This window comes from Durio zibethinus, chromosome 4, assembly GCF_047325235.1.
Source record: "Durio zibethinus cultivar Kanyao isolate XHJ-2024 chromosome 4, ASM4732523v1, whole genome shotgun sequence".
Taxonomy (NCBI): Eukaryota; Viridiplantae; Streptophyta; class Magnoliopsida; order Malvales; family Malvaceae; genus Durio; species Durio zibethinus.
The window spans coordinates 1947693-1964267 of NC_143165.1; the positions used below are offsets into that span (position 1 = coordinate 1947693).

Sequence of the window (16575 nt, forward strand, 5' to 3'; positions counted from 1 at the left end):
AGCTGAAATGTTGTTTCCTTTTCAAATTGAAGCCGATCCAATTGAATTGAACCAAGTTGCTTTGAACCGTTCCTAGACCAGCCAGTTCAGGTACGTTCTTTTTTTTATTTTTTGATTTTTTTCATTTTAATCTTTTTTATTTAAGCATGTTTAAAATTTCAAATGTCCAAATAAGTATTTATTACATTTTTAAAATACAAATAAGATTCAAATTTTTGTTAATTTTAACTTTCACTATTTTTTTAAATAAAAATGATAAAAATGAAGGAAAGAAAGTTTTTATCTGATGATGAGATTATATGGTAATCAAAGTAGTGATGCGTAAAAAATTTTTAGGTAAGAAGAATTTTTTTAAATATTACTAGTATATTGGAGTAGTTATAAAAAAATCTTCAATATAATAAAAGTTTTCCTTTTTTTTAGAAGAATAATAAAAATAATCAAATAAATTAATTAATAAATTTCTCTCATTAGATAAAAAATGATGAAAAGAAAAATTTTATTCGATGATGAGATTATAAGGTAATTAGAGTAATAATACTTACGAAATCTCTGAGTACGATGATTTTTTTCAGATACTGCCAGCGTATTGGGTTATGTATAAAAAAATTTTTCAACACAATAAGATTTTCCTTTTCTTCTAAATAATACATAAGAAAGAAATTAATAAGCAAATTTTTTTAAAAAGAAAAATACAATATTACATTTGCATTGCACGCATATCACTTAATTTATTGAAAAATAAATACGAGTCTTTAAGAATGAGATTTTAAGGTATTTCAAGTAGTGATCCCTATAAAATCTCTAGGTGAGAAAATTTTCTTTCAATATTGTCAACATACTGGAGTATTTTAAGAATTCTTTCAATAACAAAAGCTCTAGTTTATTTTTCATGAGTAAAAAAAATATAAAAATATAAAAATAAATTTAAAAAATAAATATTAAAAATCCAATATTACGATAGATAAAGAAAGTGAAGAAAATTATTTTTAAATACCCAAATTTTAAACCTGTATTAGGATTAAAGGGGTAATCTATAATTAATTGGTATCGTTTTTAAACAGATGCTATGGGGGTGCTAATCTTTTTTCATGAGTAACTGACTTCTGGATTCAAATTATTTCACAGGCCCTAAAATTATAATTTTAATAAATTTTAATTAATTTTATGATATTATTAAAAAGATAAATTTTAATTGTTAACCAATCGTACTTAGCCAAAAAGATTGGTGGTGACTCCATTTTTGTTTTTTTTAAAAATTTATTTGGCTGTCTTCAAAATGGTTACGATATTTAAAAGTTTATTTTTCTTCTTATTTTGTCACCATCTGAAAAGTGATCCCAAATGTTCTTCTTACATTGATACTCATTTGGTTAAAATATATTGGTTAATTTTTCTCACTTAGAAAATTTTTAATATCAAAATTTCCACCTTTTAAAACTTTGGTGATCATGTTTACGTTTTTCCTTTTGCTTTTTATTTTCTTTTCTCTTTAGACACCGTCTTTTAGATTGTAGTTTAGATAATAATAGATTTTGAATGGTTTTGGAATCTCTAGCTAGCCATTCATTGTTATATCTCTCATGGGAAATAAGAATATTTGGTTATAGAATGTCAAAATGCTTTTCTTGATATGCAGGATAGGCACTTCTACGCTTCTGAATAGCAATTGTTAGTTTTAAATGGTGTATTTTTTATGTGGAGACTAAAGGATTCTGATCCATTCAAATGTAAAAGGGTCACATCTGATAATAAAATTAAGAGAGTGATTACTTTGTGAGTTTTGAAAATCATGTCCATTTAAGTCTTTCCTTTAACAACTTTGTATATATGAAAATACCATTTAACATATATCTCTTTTCCTTATGTTTTCTCATTAGGAGCTTCACTAATCATAAACTGAGTGGTCCTATATCACCTAACTTTGGGAAGTTAGAGCACTTGAGGCTTTTATATGTATTATTAAGGCCTTTTTTTTTTTTTTTTCATAATTGATTCATGATCTATAATCAAACTATAATTTTTTATTATATGCTTTATCTATATAGTTAGTTTTTAAACTTTTATTAGATATATTTTTCTAATATAAAGAAATTTAATTAACTATTTAGGTTACCAAATAAGATTTGGATTGCTTATTTTGAATAGGTATTACATATCCTAAAAAGAACCTATGTGGCATTTCAAACAATCTACCTTTTTTAAAGTATCACTATTTTCCCCATGATATCACTTTGTTATTATGGTGATTGTTATTATTTCAAAATATCAAACTACTATAAAATCAAAATAATATATCGTTATTATGGTAGTTTGCCATTTGCTCCAAGCAGAGGAATACATACACCATTAAGTCAAATACTCAGGTTTTCTTTTAATTTTTCTTTCTCTTTTTTTTTTCTCTGAAAAATAATCTTGTTAACCTGATAGTCATTTATTTTTAGGTATGGATTGTTTATGATGGAGAGCAACTGGATTATTCTTATTTTTTCCTTTTTCCTTTTTTTTTTGGGTTATTAGTATCACTTTGCTATTTTTTTTTTTTTTGCTTCATTAGTTTTGGTATTCTAACTCTTCCTTTTCCATTGTATTGATCTAGAATCTCCAAGTTTCTTTTCTTATTGATTTCTTGACTTTGCTTTGATGCTTCTTTTATGAGTTTCTATTTTTGTAAAAAAAAATAAAAATCATAAACACAAAAGAATCTTCCTACTATTTTCATGGTAATTGCTCTTTGTTTCTATTTTCTTGATATATTACTTTTCACTTTCAATTTTCATCCTTTTATTTATTGACTCGGTTAAAAGAGAAAATTAATAAAGAAAATTTTGAGTTTTGTGATAGTTTTGTTGCATTTATGTTGTTTGATGGATTTATCTTTCAAGTTTATATCTCATTTATTAGGGATTAAGTAAATTTATTAACAATATAAAGTGCATTGTTTAAATGTTTCTTTGAAACTCATTATGTTGTTCAATTTGATTTTTTTAATGGGATATGTTACTTGATTATGTGTTTGTCATTGAATATAATTAATTGTGTAGTATGCATGTGTTTCATAAATAATTAGAAAGAGTATGTGATGTTTAAGTTTTAAGGGTTTATTTGCCTTTTCCATTGGTTTTTTATCTATTAGATATTCTATGTTTATCAATATGTCTTTTTAAAGCTTTATGAGTTATTTAGTTTTATTCTTTAATAACATTGAAGGTTTGAGTAGGCTCTTTGTTGATTAATTTTTAAGATGTACATTCGCTTTGTAGTTGATAAGAGTTTGGGGCTTGACAAATGCTTGGTTCGACAGATTAAGTAGGAAAGCAATAGGGCAGCACATATTTTACTAAAAATAATCTTTCTATTTTAAATGATTTGTATTGGGTTAAGAAATGTATTATTATTATTAGTAATATTTTTATCTTTGATGTTGTCATGTATGTTTTTTTTTTAATTCAAGAAATAACTATTATCGACTACTTTAACAAAACATACTCTTTTCATTTCAAAACATATATGCTTTTTTTGTATACAGTTCTTGAAATAAATTTTGCTAACTATAGATGTTGTATTTTTGAAGCATATACTCCAGATATATCATTACAATGCAATTAGAGAATTAAGACAACATTTGGAGGTAAGCCCATCAAAACACATATAAAATATCTCTTGAGAATAATAATAGATAATGTTATTAACAACCTACTATTATATTTTGTAGATTGATGCCTATGTTAAAAGTGTTCATAATATAACATTTGCACATCCTAATAAGCTATTACATATTGCTATATGTGGTGATGATAAGATGATAAATGTATCAACTTTTGGCTTAGTTTAGTTTTTGAAAATTAAAACAGAATTAGTTTTCTTTTATATTAAAGTTCTATGTTTGGTAGGTATAGGACATTGTAATTGGAGTAAACATTATACATTTAAAGGCCATAAAGCTTCTATAGATTCTATTTGGCTTCATTATAAAATATTCAATTAAAACCTCATTTAGAAATTGTTATTAGCTTAGTACATTGTTTTTATGTTTTTATGTATTCTTTCATGATTAGATTGCTAGATTTTAGCTTTTTCTTTTGAAAATTTTCATTTTTCATTCTCATTATACTTTCAAACTTTTTCCATATGAGCAAATTATGTTTTTCACCACTATTAATAGGAGATTAAAGCTTGATTATATGATTGCTTGAGATTTGGAGTGTACTATGATGCTCTTAGATTTTGGTGTATGATAATGGCATACAGTGCTAATGTAACTAGATAAAAATGTTGATTTTATGGAGAGATGATAGTTTGTTTGGATTTATTTAGGGTTCTTGGTATGTTTCCACATATCATATTTATATAATTATGCATTAAAATATTAGCATTTATATGCATAGAACCTTTTTCAAATTAAAAAGATTATAATTTATTTTTTTAGGGTTTATCTCACCCTCAGAAAATATTCTATTTGAGATTGTCCAATTTTATAGCTTGAAAATGTCTACTTAACATTTTTTGATTAATTTTACAACTCATTTAATTCAGTAATAACTACTTGATTGTTTGACATAAAAAATGTTTGGTTACATAGTCTTGTGGCTTACAAATCCATATGTAATTTTTGTTTATTTTCCCAGTTTGTCTAGGGTTTATGATCGAGTAAACCTTTAATAAACTTGAAGTTCTAAATCATGACTAAAACAATCTTATCTATATAAAAAAGAATTGCACCCTTTATTTCTTTAATTTTTCTGTCAAATTCTTTTTTAATAAGAAATTGTTATTCAAAAATAACAAATTTATATTTTTGATTGCTTTATTTTAATTACATATATCATTTTAAATTTAAATCCAATCAAATACTAATTAAATAAAATACTAATTTTTTTTTGTTAACAAACCGAATGAAGCTAGGTAACCCAAACTAGTAATTGTATGAAAGGAAACATTGAGTTAAGGTAATATACCAATTAAAATATGAATTAAACTTTAAGCATATGTAAATATAGAAGGATATTTAATATTTTGAAACATGGTTAATTCATATCAAGGAAAGTCCGAACATCACCTAAGAAAAAGAAATTAGAATTTAGTCTATAATTTATATTAATTTTTTTTGCAAGATATGAAAATAAAAGTAATTTGTTATTTGTCCGCGTATTTGTAAAAAGTAAGTTAATTAAAATATTAAAAAATAATATAATTTATTATATAAAATATTTTAAAATATAAATAAAAACAAAATAGTTAAATACAATAAATATCGTGTCAAAAAAATAAATTATGCATATTAAATATTTTATTAAAAATTTTGACTTTTATATAATTTCATATTATAATAAAAATGAATAGATAAAATGCTGTCGACAAAGACATGAACTTTAAGCAAAAATTGAGAAATCCTAATTCATCGGTTCAACCGTAGAAGAATGGAAAACGCTTAACCTCCCGTAATTACAAATCTTCCCTTTAAATACCCACATATTAACTCAAGTCCATTTCTCAAAAACAACACTCCTCCATTCTCTCTTTGTTTCTCGGTGACCCCATTCTCTCCAGTGTCTCCTGGGGGTCGCCCAAAATCAGAAAAAAAAAAAAGAAAAAGAAAAAAACCTAAAAAAGAAAAAAAATCCAGAATTCTCATTCAATTCCTAAATTACTAGTCGAATCTAATCCAAAAAAAAAAAAAAAAGAAAGAAGAATTGTTTTCAAAATTTTCAAATAATTTTCAACCATGTCGGAAATGGCGAACACGGATCCCGAAGGGGTAGACGCCGTACGGATGACGTGGAACGTTTGGCCGCGCACCAAAGTTGAAGCGAGCAAGTGCGTGATTCCGTTAGCCGCTTCCATTGCTCCGATCCGTTCGCACCCCGACATCCCAACGCTCCCTTACGCTCCTCTACGGTGCAAGACCTGTTCCGCCGCCCTTAATGCCTTCGCGCGCGTTGACTTCACGGCCAAGATCTGGATCTGCCCATTTTGTTACCAGCGCAACCATTTTCCGCCTCACTATGCCATGATCTCTGAAACGAACCTGCCTTGTGAACTCTACCCACAATACACCACCGTGCAATACGCGCTCCAACCGAATCCCGATCCAAACAACCCTTCCGGTGCTCCTCAATTGCCGCCGGTGTTTGTATTCGTGTTGGACACGTGCATGATCGAGGAAGAGCTTGGGTTTGTTAAATCGGCGATGAAGCAGGCCATTGGGTTGTTGCCAGATCACGCGCTTGTTGGTTTCGTTTCGTTTGGGACTCAGGCGCAGGTCCATGAATTGGGCTTCTCGGATATGTCGAAGGTCTATCTTTTTAGGGGTAGTAAGGAGATTTCGAAGGAGCAGGTGTTAGAGCAGTTAGGTCTCGGTGCTGCTGCGCGGCGGCCAAACGCTGGGTATCCGAAAGGCCTGCAAAATGGTTACACAAATGCTGGCGTGAACCGGTTTTTATTGCCTGCATCCGATTGTGAATACGCCCTCGATTTGGTGGGTTTTGATTTATTTGTCGTGGGAATTCATCTTTTAAATGTTTAATTTTTTTTATTAAGTGGTTGGTTTATTTTAATGTAGTTGTTGGATGAGTTGCAAACGGATCAATGGCCTGTACAAGGGGGGCACAGGGCGTCGAGGTGCACCGGAGTGGCCTTGAGTGTTGCAGCAGGATTGCTTGGAGCCTGCTTACCTGGTACTGGCGCTAGGATTATTGCTTTGGTTGGTGGTCCATGTACTGAAGGGCCAGGCACGGTAATGCCATTAAATTCTTTGTTTAGCTTCTCAATTTTTACGTGTTCCACAATTAAATGATATAAAGCATGTTTATATAGCTGATAGTACGGCATTTATCATTTGTTTTCTCATGAGTTTTACCTAGTTTATGGATGTTACACATAAATAATATGTCATAGTTGAGATGGGTATGGTTTGTTGTAATTAGTATATCCTTTATTTTTGCTGCAATACTTAAAGTTCCTATTTACTGTTACATTGCTAGTATATCTTGGATTTCTCTTTACTTTATGGTTGCCACTTTTTTCTTTCTAAATAATGTAAAAGATTCTGTCCCATGTTTCTTTGGGGATGGTATTCCATTAAAATTGCCAGCATCCAAGCAAAAGCAAAATGGCTCTGTAGTCAGAGCAGAACAACTGGTGCCCATTGTAATATGAAATAGGTTCATGTTTAAAAACCCTGTTTTTGGTTGATTAGCATTGAATTTTGGTGCATTTACTTGTGCAATTGGTTAAAAAGAAAAATTCTATTTCGTAGAGATAATTCCTGTTTAAGTACCTTCATTATGTCTCCAAAGTTTTGGCAAAATTTCATGCTTATAGTTTCTTATTAATTATTGCCTTAATGTTTACTGTTTCTTTGTGTGAGATGAGTGTCATTCTCAAATACCTTATAGTTGTAAGAATAATTCAAATGCAAAAATGCTTCAATTGAGAAAATGGAGATTAGGCAAATAATCTTTAATTTGAGAATTGCTTCTTGTTTAGTTTGTACTGACATTCTTGCTTGTCATCAAGATGATTTTGATTTATATGGTTTTGGCAGATTGTGTCGAAAGACTTGTCAGAACCTGTACGTTCCCATAAAGATCTTGATAAGGATGCTGCACCATATTTTAAGAAAGCAGTCAAATTTTATGATAGTCTTGCAAAACAGCTGGTCAGCCAGGGCCATGTTCTAGACCTTTTTGCATCTGCACTTGATCAGGTCTGTTTTTTTCACGTTTTAGGTTCTCTAACTATATTTAAATTCTTTTTTTTTTTTTCATAAATCTGTCACTTTCCCTGGTCTAGGTTGATTTGCTTCAATATGCTTAAGTTATATCTGTAATGTGTTTGCTTTCAATGTTCTGTCCAAACTAGTTCACACTTTAAATAACGATGGATTCATTGGACAAAGTTTGTGGTCTTTGATTGGTAGCTTGTAATGTGAATGCTTTATGTTGTGAAAACTATGGATGCTGTTATTTAGTCTGTTTACCATGGGTGCATACCTTTTATTTTATATGAATGCTAATAACTTCAGACATCAATAATCTTCACAATGTGAACTGTATGTAAATATGTAATGCTTCACAATGTGAACTGTATGTAAATATGTAATGGGTTTTTGTGTGCTCTTAGGTTGGGGTTGCTGAAATGAAAGTTGCAGCTGAAAGAACAGGTGGCCTTGTTGTTCTAGCAGAAAGTTTTGGTCATTCTGTATTCAAAGATTCTTTCAAGCGTGTGTTTGAGGATGGGGAACAGTCTCTTGGCCTATGTTTTAAGTTAGTTTTTATTACCGCACCAAAACTTCGTATTCTTGATCAACTTCTTAAGTTTACATTTCTCTTCTTTTATCCATGGTTGTTGATAAATAACTATATAGTTGCATTCTTAATTTGTCAATTTACATTTTTGTTCCAGTTCTAGTTGTCCTTGTGTTATTTGTTTGAGTTCTAGATGTGCCAACCACCCAGTGTACCTTTAACATAGTTGTGATACCATTCTGCACTAGGTGACGCTGCTGTGAGAGAATGTAAATTTTTTACATAAAAGCTTGCTGACCTTGCTATTCTGCTGGAAGCAGAGCACAAATTTATCAAATTGCATAAACTGCATATTTGAAAATGATTAAGTACTGGTGTACTGTGTTGGCATTACTTTGTTGGCTTCATAGGTTTTTCTAAATGTTGCAAATGCGTGAGCTTGCATTGTTGAAAGTAGTGTAGGTATTACCATGGTGCAGTGGGATCATCATTGTTGATTTCTGTTAAATTCTTGATTTTAAATTGGGTTAATGTCATGAATGACCCCTAAACTATGGTGAAATATTCAATGTGATACTTGAACTTTAAAAATCTCTAATGTGGTACCTAAATTATGAATCTGTTAACTAATGTGGTACTAGGAGGGTTGTTTGCCTGCCACTTGTCGTCATTTGAAGCTAGCCATGTTAGGGGTAAGTACCACATTCATTAAAAAATTTATAATTTAGGTTCCACATTAGAGATTTTTAGAGTTCAAGTACCACAATGAAGATTTCACCATAGGCCATTCATGACATTAATTCTTTTAAATTTAATGCTGGTTACCATAAATGAACTCTCTCCATCACGTGTACCCATAAAATTAATGTAATTGGTCCCGTTTTAGCTTAAGTTTTTGTATCTGCATGTATTATCTGTAGCTTATGATTGTTTTAGATTGCTATGGCATGGTTTGAGCACTCAGAAATATCAACTATTTAAGCTGCAGTATAAATTTCAAACACATTATAAGCCCCCCTTTTTTTTTGTTTTCCTTTCTAGTGGCATGTTTGAGATCAACTGTTCAAAAGACATCAAGATTCAGGGGGTCATTGGACCTTGCACATCTTTGGAGAAGGTTGGAACATTTAACAATTTAATTACGTCTCACTCTCTCTACATGGACACATTCTAAACTGTAGACTGAATTTACTTCTTATTATGGGGATTTAAGCTGATTACTATGAGTGTCGCAGAAAGGACCTAATGTTGCTGACACGGTCATTGGGGAGGGGAACACTACAGCATGGAAAATGTGTGGCCTTGACAGGAGTACTTGCTTGACGATTTTATTTGATCTTTCATCAACTGAGCGATCAAATGTTCCAGGGGCTGCCAATCCACAGCTCTATTTGCAGTTTCTTACAAGGTTTGCTGCATGAACTACTAAAAAGGGTTTTATTTATGTTAAAATAAGATATGTTTGATTTGTCTTTTACTTTGGTCTTTTAGTTATTCGATAGTGACGTTGTTTATCTAATTGTAGTTACCAAGACCCTGAAGGTAAAACAATGCTTCGAGTTACAACTGTGACCAGACGATGGGTAGACAGTGCTATTAGTGCAGAGGTTAGTTTCGATTATGATTGTTTAATTTGTCTAAATAACATCTAAATGTGTCATTCTTTTCTTCCATTCATCCCGTTTTATGTTTTATGTTCCATTTGGTCATATTTAAGAGTTTTTTTTCTTTTTCTTTTTTTTTTTGGGGGGGGGGTGGGTTGAGGGGGATGGGGGCAGTTGGGAGTGTTGAATTTGGACATTGGTAGGTTAGCTGATCTGTATAAATGTGACTGCCATATTTGTCTTGGTCTGGATACTGTAATAGTGATATGTGATTGATTATGCTTGTTCAAAAATTTATTGGAAGTAATTTATGCTAACTGTGAATAATATCTCCTTTCTAGGAATTAGTACAAGGTTTTGATCAAGAGACTGCGGCTGTTGTAATGGCAAGAATAACTTCTCTGAAAATGGAGACAGAGGTAATTTAGAAAGTCTTATTCCACTATCTACCATTTGTTGTATTTTTTGTTTAGATGTATTCACCATCAACCTATAATTTATTTAGCTGATAACTTCTGCTTAGTTCATTATTTTATTATTTTTTGGATAATTTCCACTCTTTTTCTGTGCTCATATTATGGATAAGAACTCTCTCTTAACTGTTTGCCTTAATGTTTAGTGGTTCTCTCTCTCTCTCTCTCTCTCTTTCTTTGTTATGTTTTTATCTATTATTTTTTGGCTCATTGCCAATACAATAACATGTTTATCTGTTGCTTGTAGTCACTTCTTTATTAATTGCTTAAGCCCTTGCATGATTATGACTTTTTGGTTCATTTAGGAGGGGTTTGATGCTACACGATGGTTAGATCGGAATCTCATTCGACTTTGTTCCAAATTTGGTGACTACCGGAAGGATGATCCATCATCTTTTACATTAAACCCTTGTTTTTCTTTGTTTCCTCAATTTATGTTTAATCTGCGGCGGTCACAATTTGTACAGGTAACTGTTTTTTTTTTTTTTTCCAATTTCCTGCCTTTTTTTATTACATTTAATTGACCTTTGTTCATAAATGGGTTTTCTTTTTTTCCTTTTCTGTGGCAGGTTTTTAACAACAGTCCAGATGAAACTGCCTATTTTCGAATGTTATTAAACAAGGAAAATATCACGAATGCAGCTGTTATGATTCAACCATCATTAATATCATATTCATTCAATTCACTGCCCCAACCAGCATTATTGGACGTGGCTTCCATTTCAGCTGATCGTATTCTCTTGCTGGATTCTTATTTCAGTATTGTCATTTTCCATGGTATGACAATAGCACAGTGGCGCAACTTGGGTTACCAGAATCAGCCTGAACATCAGGTATGCTCATTTTGTTTATGCTACCTTAATCTAAAACTTAACCCTAAGATTTATTTAGAACCATTATGTTCATAATGTGCAAAATTGACTTTTAGTAAACATGTCTGATGTTGGCCATCTTTCTACATTAAGATAATAACTTTTTATGATCACCTTACATGTTTTGAGTTCTCTTTAAACCTAAATGAATGTTTTATTATTCTTATTTTGATTTTACTGATTCTCATGAGAATTTTATTGTAAACGACTGACAAAAGCAAACCCATGGTACAAATTGCAGCTCTGAAATTGAAACTATGAGGTTAATCATAATGATCTGCCCTCTCTGATTATTTTAATGTAGAATATAGTGAAGGTTTTCTAAAATAGAGTATGCTTTGTAGGGGAAGGCTGTTGCTTGGTCTTGCTTATTGAAATGACTTCTGGCATCATGTATTGGACCAGTTTATAGGATTAATGAAGTGTTTTATGTATACTTTATGATGCCTCATTTTTTAAAGATAAATAATGGCTCATTTTATGTTTATTTGGCAGTACTTTACTCTAAGCTATAGGAAGGGGATGCCAATAAGATAGTTCTACGTTTACTGGGCTGTTGGCTTTATTTAACCTGGTTTAACTGTCTCCTTATTCTTCTGAAAGCCTGAGTGACTGGTTTAAGAATTTTCTTTGGTTGTTTTAGTATTTGCTACCGACTTTCTCCAACCTCATGTAGTGGCTTATAATCTTGTAGCTGGTTTTGAACTTTAACTTTCTTCTATGTGATGTGCTACTTCTACTTTTCCCACTTCTATTATTTTGGAGACTTAAAATTTATCTACTAGGGGAACAAGGGGGCCTTTTTCCTGAGGTGAGATTGTTAATGGAATGTTCCTTTCGCAATGTCCATTATATTCAGCTACAAATTGCCAGATTGTTGGGAATTTTCCTGTTCTTCAATGAAGTTTCTAATGCAGCTTAAGTTTCAGTGTTCACTACCAAATTCAGTCTATGATTCTGTTGTCTAAAGCATTTTTTTTTTCAACAGGCATTTGCACAGCTTTTGGAAGCACCCCAGGTTGATGCCCAAATGATTATTCGGGAACGCTTTCCTGTCCCTAGACTGGTTGTATGTGATCAGCATGGATCCCAGGTCAGTATGTTTCAGTCAGACTAATTGTTTTAATATTTTTTGGGGATATAAAATCATATCCTTGATTTACCCTTGTGAACTTCATCATTTTTAAATAGAATGCTTATATATAGTATTGCTTCAATCTGAATTATTCTTAATTTCGCAATACAATCTATAAAAAAATTTAGTGAACTTTTAAAATATGCTCAAATTGAGTACACTTTATATTTGTTAAACCTAGGGTTCAAGCATATCTAGTTTGCCTTTATTGCAAGCTCTTTGCACCAAATTCTCTGAATCTTGATAAATGTTAGTGAAGGTAACAATCACTGATTGTTCCATTGTTACATTGATTTAGTGCTATTCTTCACCTTTTCTGGTTCATAATACCCTCTGTGGTTTTAGCTTTGATAACATTTTTTCCCTGATATGATGTGATCAGTGACAGATCACCATATTCTTCTGTTTGTCTAGTTTCAAGTTCATTTTACCTTTTCCTTCAGTCCAACGATACAGTTGGGTATTAGCATATATACTTGCGTTAATGTTTCCTTGTTTCATTGCTGTTCAATAGTTAATGTGAATTGAACAGGTTAGGTAGATTAGAGACCTTAGCAATTGTTTAGTTGTTTTCTTTTTGGCCTATGGATTGCTTTTTTAAGTTTGGAATAACATTATGCAAATTTATTCCTACATGTTATGCAATAATGATTTTGAAAAAGCAAGGCTGTCTTGACTCTTGAGCTACCCTTGTCCCTTAGTATGAGCATCGCCTTTTTAAGGTAAACTTAACAGGCACTCAGAGAAAATCATTTACTATTTACATAGTTTCCTATACAGTGTTTTCTACATATACCGGTGTTCTATGTTGTGAAGCCCTATTCATAATGTAACGTTTCCAGTCTGCCAGAATTTTATTAGTTGGGTCTGAATTGAACCATGCCTAATCCCTCTGAATCAAATCCACAAAAAAAGATGGGTGTTATGATTATGTCTTTGCCACTTTTGGCCCATGAATGGAGCTTCTGCACTTGGTCTGCCAAGCCAAAGTCACTAATATATGCTGATGCAATATCCTCTCTTCCCTTTCCCTTTTTTTGTTATTCCACATGGCCAATTCTGTATGTAACCATGTAAGGCTTAAATGGATATTTGGTTAACTTAAATTGTCTTTTTTTACCATCACCAAGGGCCTTATTTTGGTTTCCTTGAGCAGGCAAGATTTTTATTGGCAAAGTTGAACCCATCAGCAACATACAATAATGCCACGGATATAGCTGCTGGATCAGATGTAATCTTTACAGATGATGTAAGCTTACAAGTTTTCTTTGAGCATCTTCAGAGATTGGCTGTGCAATCTTGATTGTAGAGAATAGTTGAAAGACTAGGGTTTTTGGTATGTGGAATTTCCTCCGTGTGAGTTCTGTATCAAGTCTTACATTCTGTGTTCCATTCGGTTCTTTTCCTTTCTTTCCATCTATTTATGACTGGGAGATCGGCCCCACGATCTGAAAAATAAGGATAGCTCATATCATTCTTTGCGGGGTGCTGGGAAGGTATTCACTTCCTTGAATGAAATAACAGACGGATGTAACAAGTGGTCAGTTGAGTTTTTACATTTATGGGGAAAGGAAGGTATGATGAGAATGTAAGTTTGAGGATCCCTGTTACAGTAACGGGGTCAAATTAGGAATATATTTTGACAGAATTTTTTGTCTTCTCTTCTTGTATTCAATCAGGTCACAGTTGTAGTGTACTGAATATCAGGTCGATATACTACTCATTGGGGGTTAAGACTCCTACTAGGTTGAGAAGTTAATGAACATGGGTCATTTTGTTTTGTTTGCCTTAGCTCACACTTCAAAATTCAAAGCAATCAAATTTATCTGACTTGTGTTTAATTTTAATTTTTTTAGTGATGTGAAGTTGAGAAGCTAACTCCCCTTCCTATTTCTACTCCTCGCTCCCTCTATTCTTTCCCTTTCTCTTTCCTGGTTTGACAAAGCCAGAAGCTGATGGAATCATGGTTTAATTTATTTTAATCTTTTTTGTTTTTAATATTTGAGGTTCTATAGTTTCTCATCTTTTTTTTTTTTTTTTTACATGATGGAAACGAATCTGCTCAAATTTATGTTTATATTGTATTGAAAGTGAAATAAGAAAATGGAATAAACAAAAAAAAAAAAAGAAAGTAAAAAAAGAAATGAAGGAGAATGAAAGAGAGCGAAACAAACGCAAATGCCCGTAGCAATAAAAGAGAGTTTGTGGTTGATAATTGATGTTTAATCGAAATGAAGGGTAGAAAGGCAATAAAGAAAAATTTCATTCAAATGAGCTAAATTCATGGTCCAATCCATGACAATGAGAATAGGAAAACCAAAAGAAATGAAGAGATTGAAAATTGAATAGGAGTATTTTTTTTTTAAAATAAGAGATGAAAAATATTATAAATATTAAAATTTAAAATTTAAAATTTAAAATTAATAGATATTATATTTTAAAGATAATTATTAAAATCAATTAAATTAAACTTGGGATTTAATAACTCATCGATCAATATAATTTCCCTATCCATAGAGGGAAATTGAAGTTTCTTCTTTAGCGTTCTAATCAATATAATTTGTTGGTCTACGTTATTCATTTCCTTGACAAAATCACGTCTCTATATATGAAACAATGGTAAGCAATGATGGCATTGGGGTTTGACGCACTCAAAACTTTCCTGACTTGGTAGTCAGGCATGTGACCAGTCATGAATATAATAATCTGTTAATTTTAGAAAATGTTTTTGGATTGAACAAGACCAACTAGACCGGTTTTCATCAATAATTGTCTAAATGACTTTAGAAATGGAAGATGATTGATTCCTTCAAACAAAAGGAAGGATAATTCAGAAATTCGCTTCTTCTGGCTAAACTCGACAAAATTCCCTTATGACTGAGTCAAAATCGTACATATAAATGAGAAGAGAACTTTAAAAATAAAAGCATTGGAAAGTGTTAAAATTTTAATTTGTTGAATAGAAAGATAGAGGCGAATGGTTGCTTGCTTGCTTGCTTTATTTATTTATTTATTTTTTCAATATGCAGATTCAACCATGATGATGTGAAGTCGGTCAACCTTATTTACATATATATATTTTTTCTTTCATGTAAAATAAGTTTGATTCGAGGAATATTAAAGTGTGACTATCATATAGATTTCCTTTCACCATTTGGTAAAACATAATTCAGCTATTACTAGCAGCCAAACCTGGGTTTTAATTACTACATCAACATAACTATTTGATAATATTCAAAATAAAAAAAAAAAATTAAGGTTATAACTGATTGATATTTTTATTTATAAAAAAAATTGAAAACAAAAAATATATAATTTTGACAAAAAAAAAAGAAGAAAAAATATCAATCAAAACATCTATCAAAAGCACAGTGACCGACCACCGAAATCTGTACATACCAATGAAAGAGTTGAGAAAGAAGAAATAAAAAGAAAAAGAGATGGAAAATAATGAGAGAAGATTTTATTTTTGATTTTTGTACTTACCCTTAACCTATAAACAATGGGTTTAATGTGATAAATGCATTATAATTAATATTTATTGAGTATCAAATGATCCGTGAGATGGGTATTAGTTTATTAACTCTCATATTCAAACTTGATTGTAACAGATCGAATGTGATTAAGATAATCAAGTAAAAAATGCTCCCATACCAGTTTATGCTGGAATAAAAAATAAATTATTCAATGAATATGAATGGAACTACCTTCTCTAAATTAGCTCTGCATTTAAATGTGTTATATAGTATTTAATAATTTAGATTAAAAAGATAAAAATTGGCTTATTAAAAAGATAATAATATAGCTACGGTTGAAGTTGGTCAAGAAATTGTTTATAAAATAATTTGTTTTTTCAAGAGATAAGATCAAAACTTCAAAATCTTGCATTCAAAGGCGATTTATCTGCTGACTATTGGCTTATTAAGGTTAATGTCACGTGATTTTTTTCTGAACAATAAGATTTAATTAATTGAATTATATTGACTTCATTTCCTCTTGAAAATGCCTGTTTCAAGTTAAAACAAATGTCAATTTAGAGATCATAACAGAAGTTCTAATTCTGGGATAGGAAGGGTGGGGTTCATAAGATGGGACAGTAACATTACAAGTTACCTCTTATTGTATAGCCTAAAATTCAATGATCTTTTTTTGTTATCATAAAAAAAATTCAATGAAATTCTTCTTACGCACCAAAAAGAGAACATTTATTTTTATATTACACATTATATTTTAATTCGCATA

At 31.0% G+C, this 16575-nt stretch overlaps 1 protein-coding gene across 2 annotated transcripts; it reads left to right on the forward strand.

The window, feature by feature from the left end:
• The first annotated feature begins 5497 nt into the window (after positions 1–5497).
• LOC111288458 (protein transport protein SEC23 E-like) lies at positions 5498–14163 on the forward strand. Of its 2 annotated transcripts, none has more exons than XM_022879359.2 (12): positions 5498–6478; positions 6563–6736; positions 7547–7708; positions 8125–8267; positions 9291–9366; positions 9485–9657; positions 9775–9856; positions 10195–10272; positions 10632–10793; positions 10896–11159; positions 12187–12291; positions 13490–14163. In XM_022879359.2, exons 1-12 carry the CDS (start codon positions 5726–5728, stop codon positions 13634–13636), a joined length of 2319 nt encoding a protein of 772 aa, XP_022735094.2. In that variant the 5' UTR covers positions 5498–5725; the 3' UTR covers positions 13637–14163. The 2 variants fall into 2 exon arrangements, with proteins under 2 accessions (XP_022735094.2, XP_089615141.1); XM_089759015.1 differs by having other exon boundaries at positions 13464–13701.
• Positions 14164–16575: the final 2412 nt, after the last annotated feature.

Bases quoted from the DNA above. Each gene is read 5' to 3' on its own strand.
- LOC111288458 (XM_022879359.2), top strand. From the start codon at position 5,726: ATGTCGGAAATGGCGAACACGGATCCCGAAGGGGTAGACGCCGTACGG. The intron at 10,794-10,895 runs GTAACTGTTTTT...TTTCTGTGGCAG, and splicing joins GGCGGTCACAATTTGTACAG to GTTTTTAACAACAGTCCAGA. The intron at 12,292-13,489 runs GTCAGTATGTTT...TTCCTTGAGCAG, and splicing joins GTGATCAGCATGGATCCCAG to GCAAGATTTTTATTGGCAAA.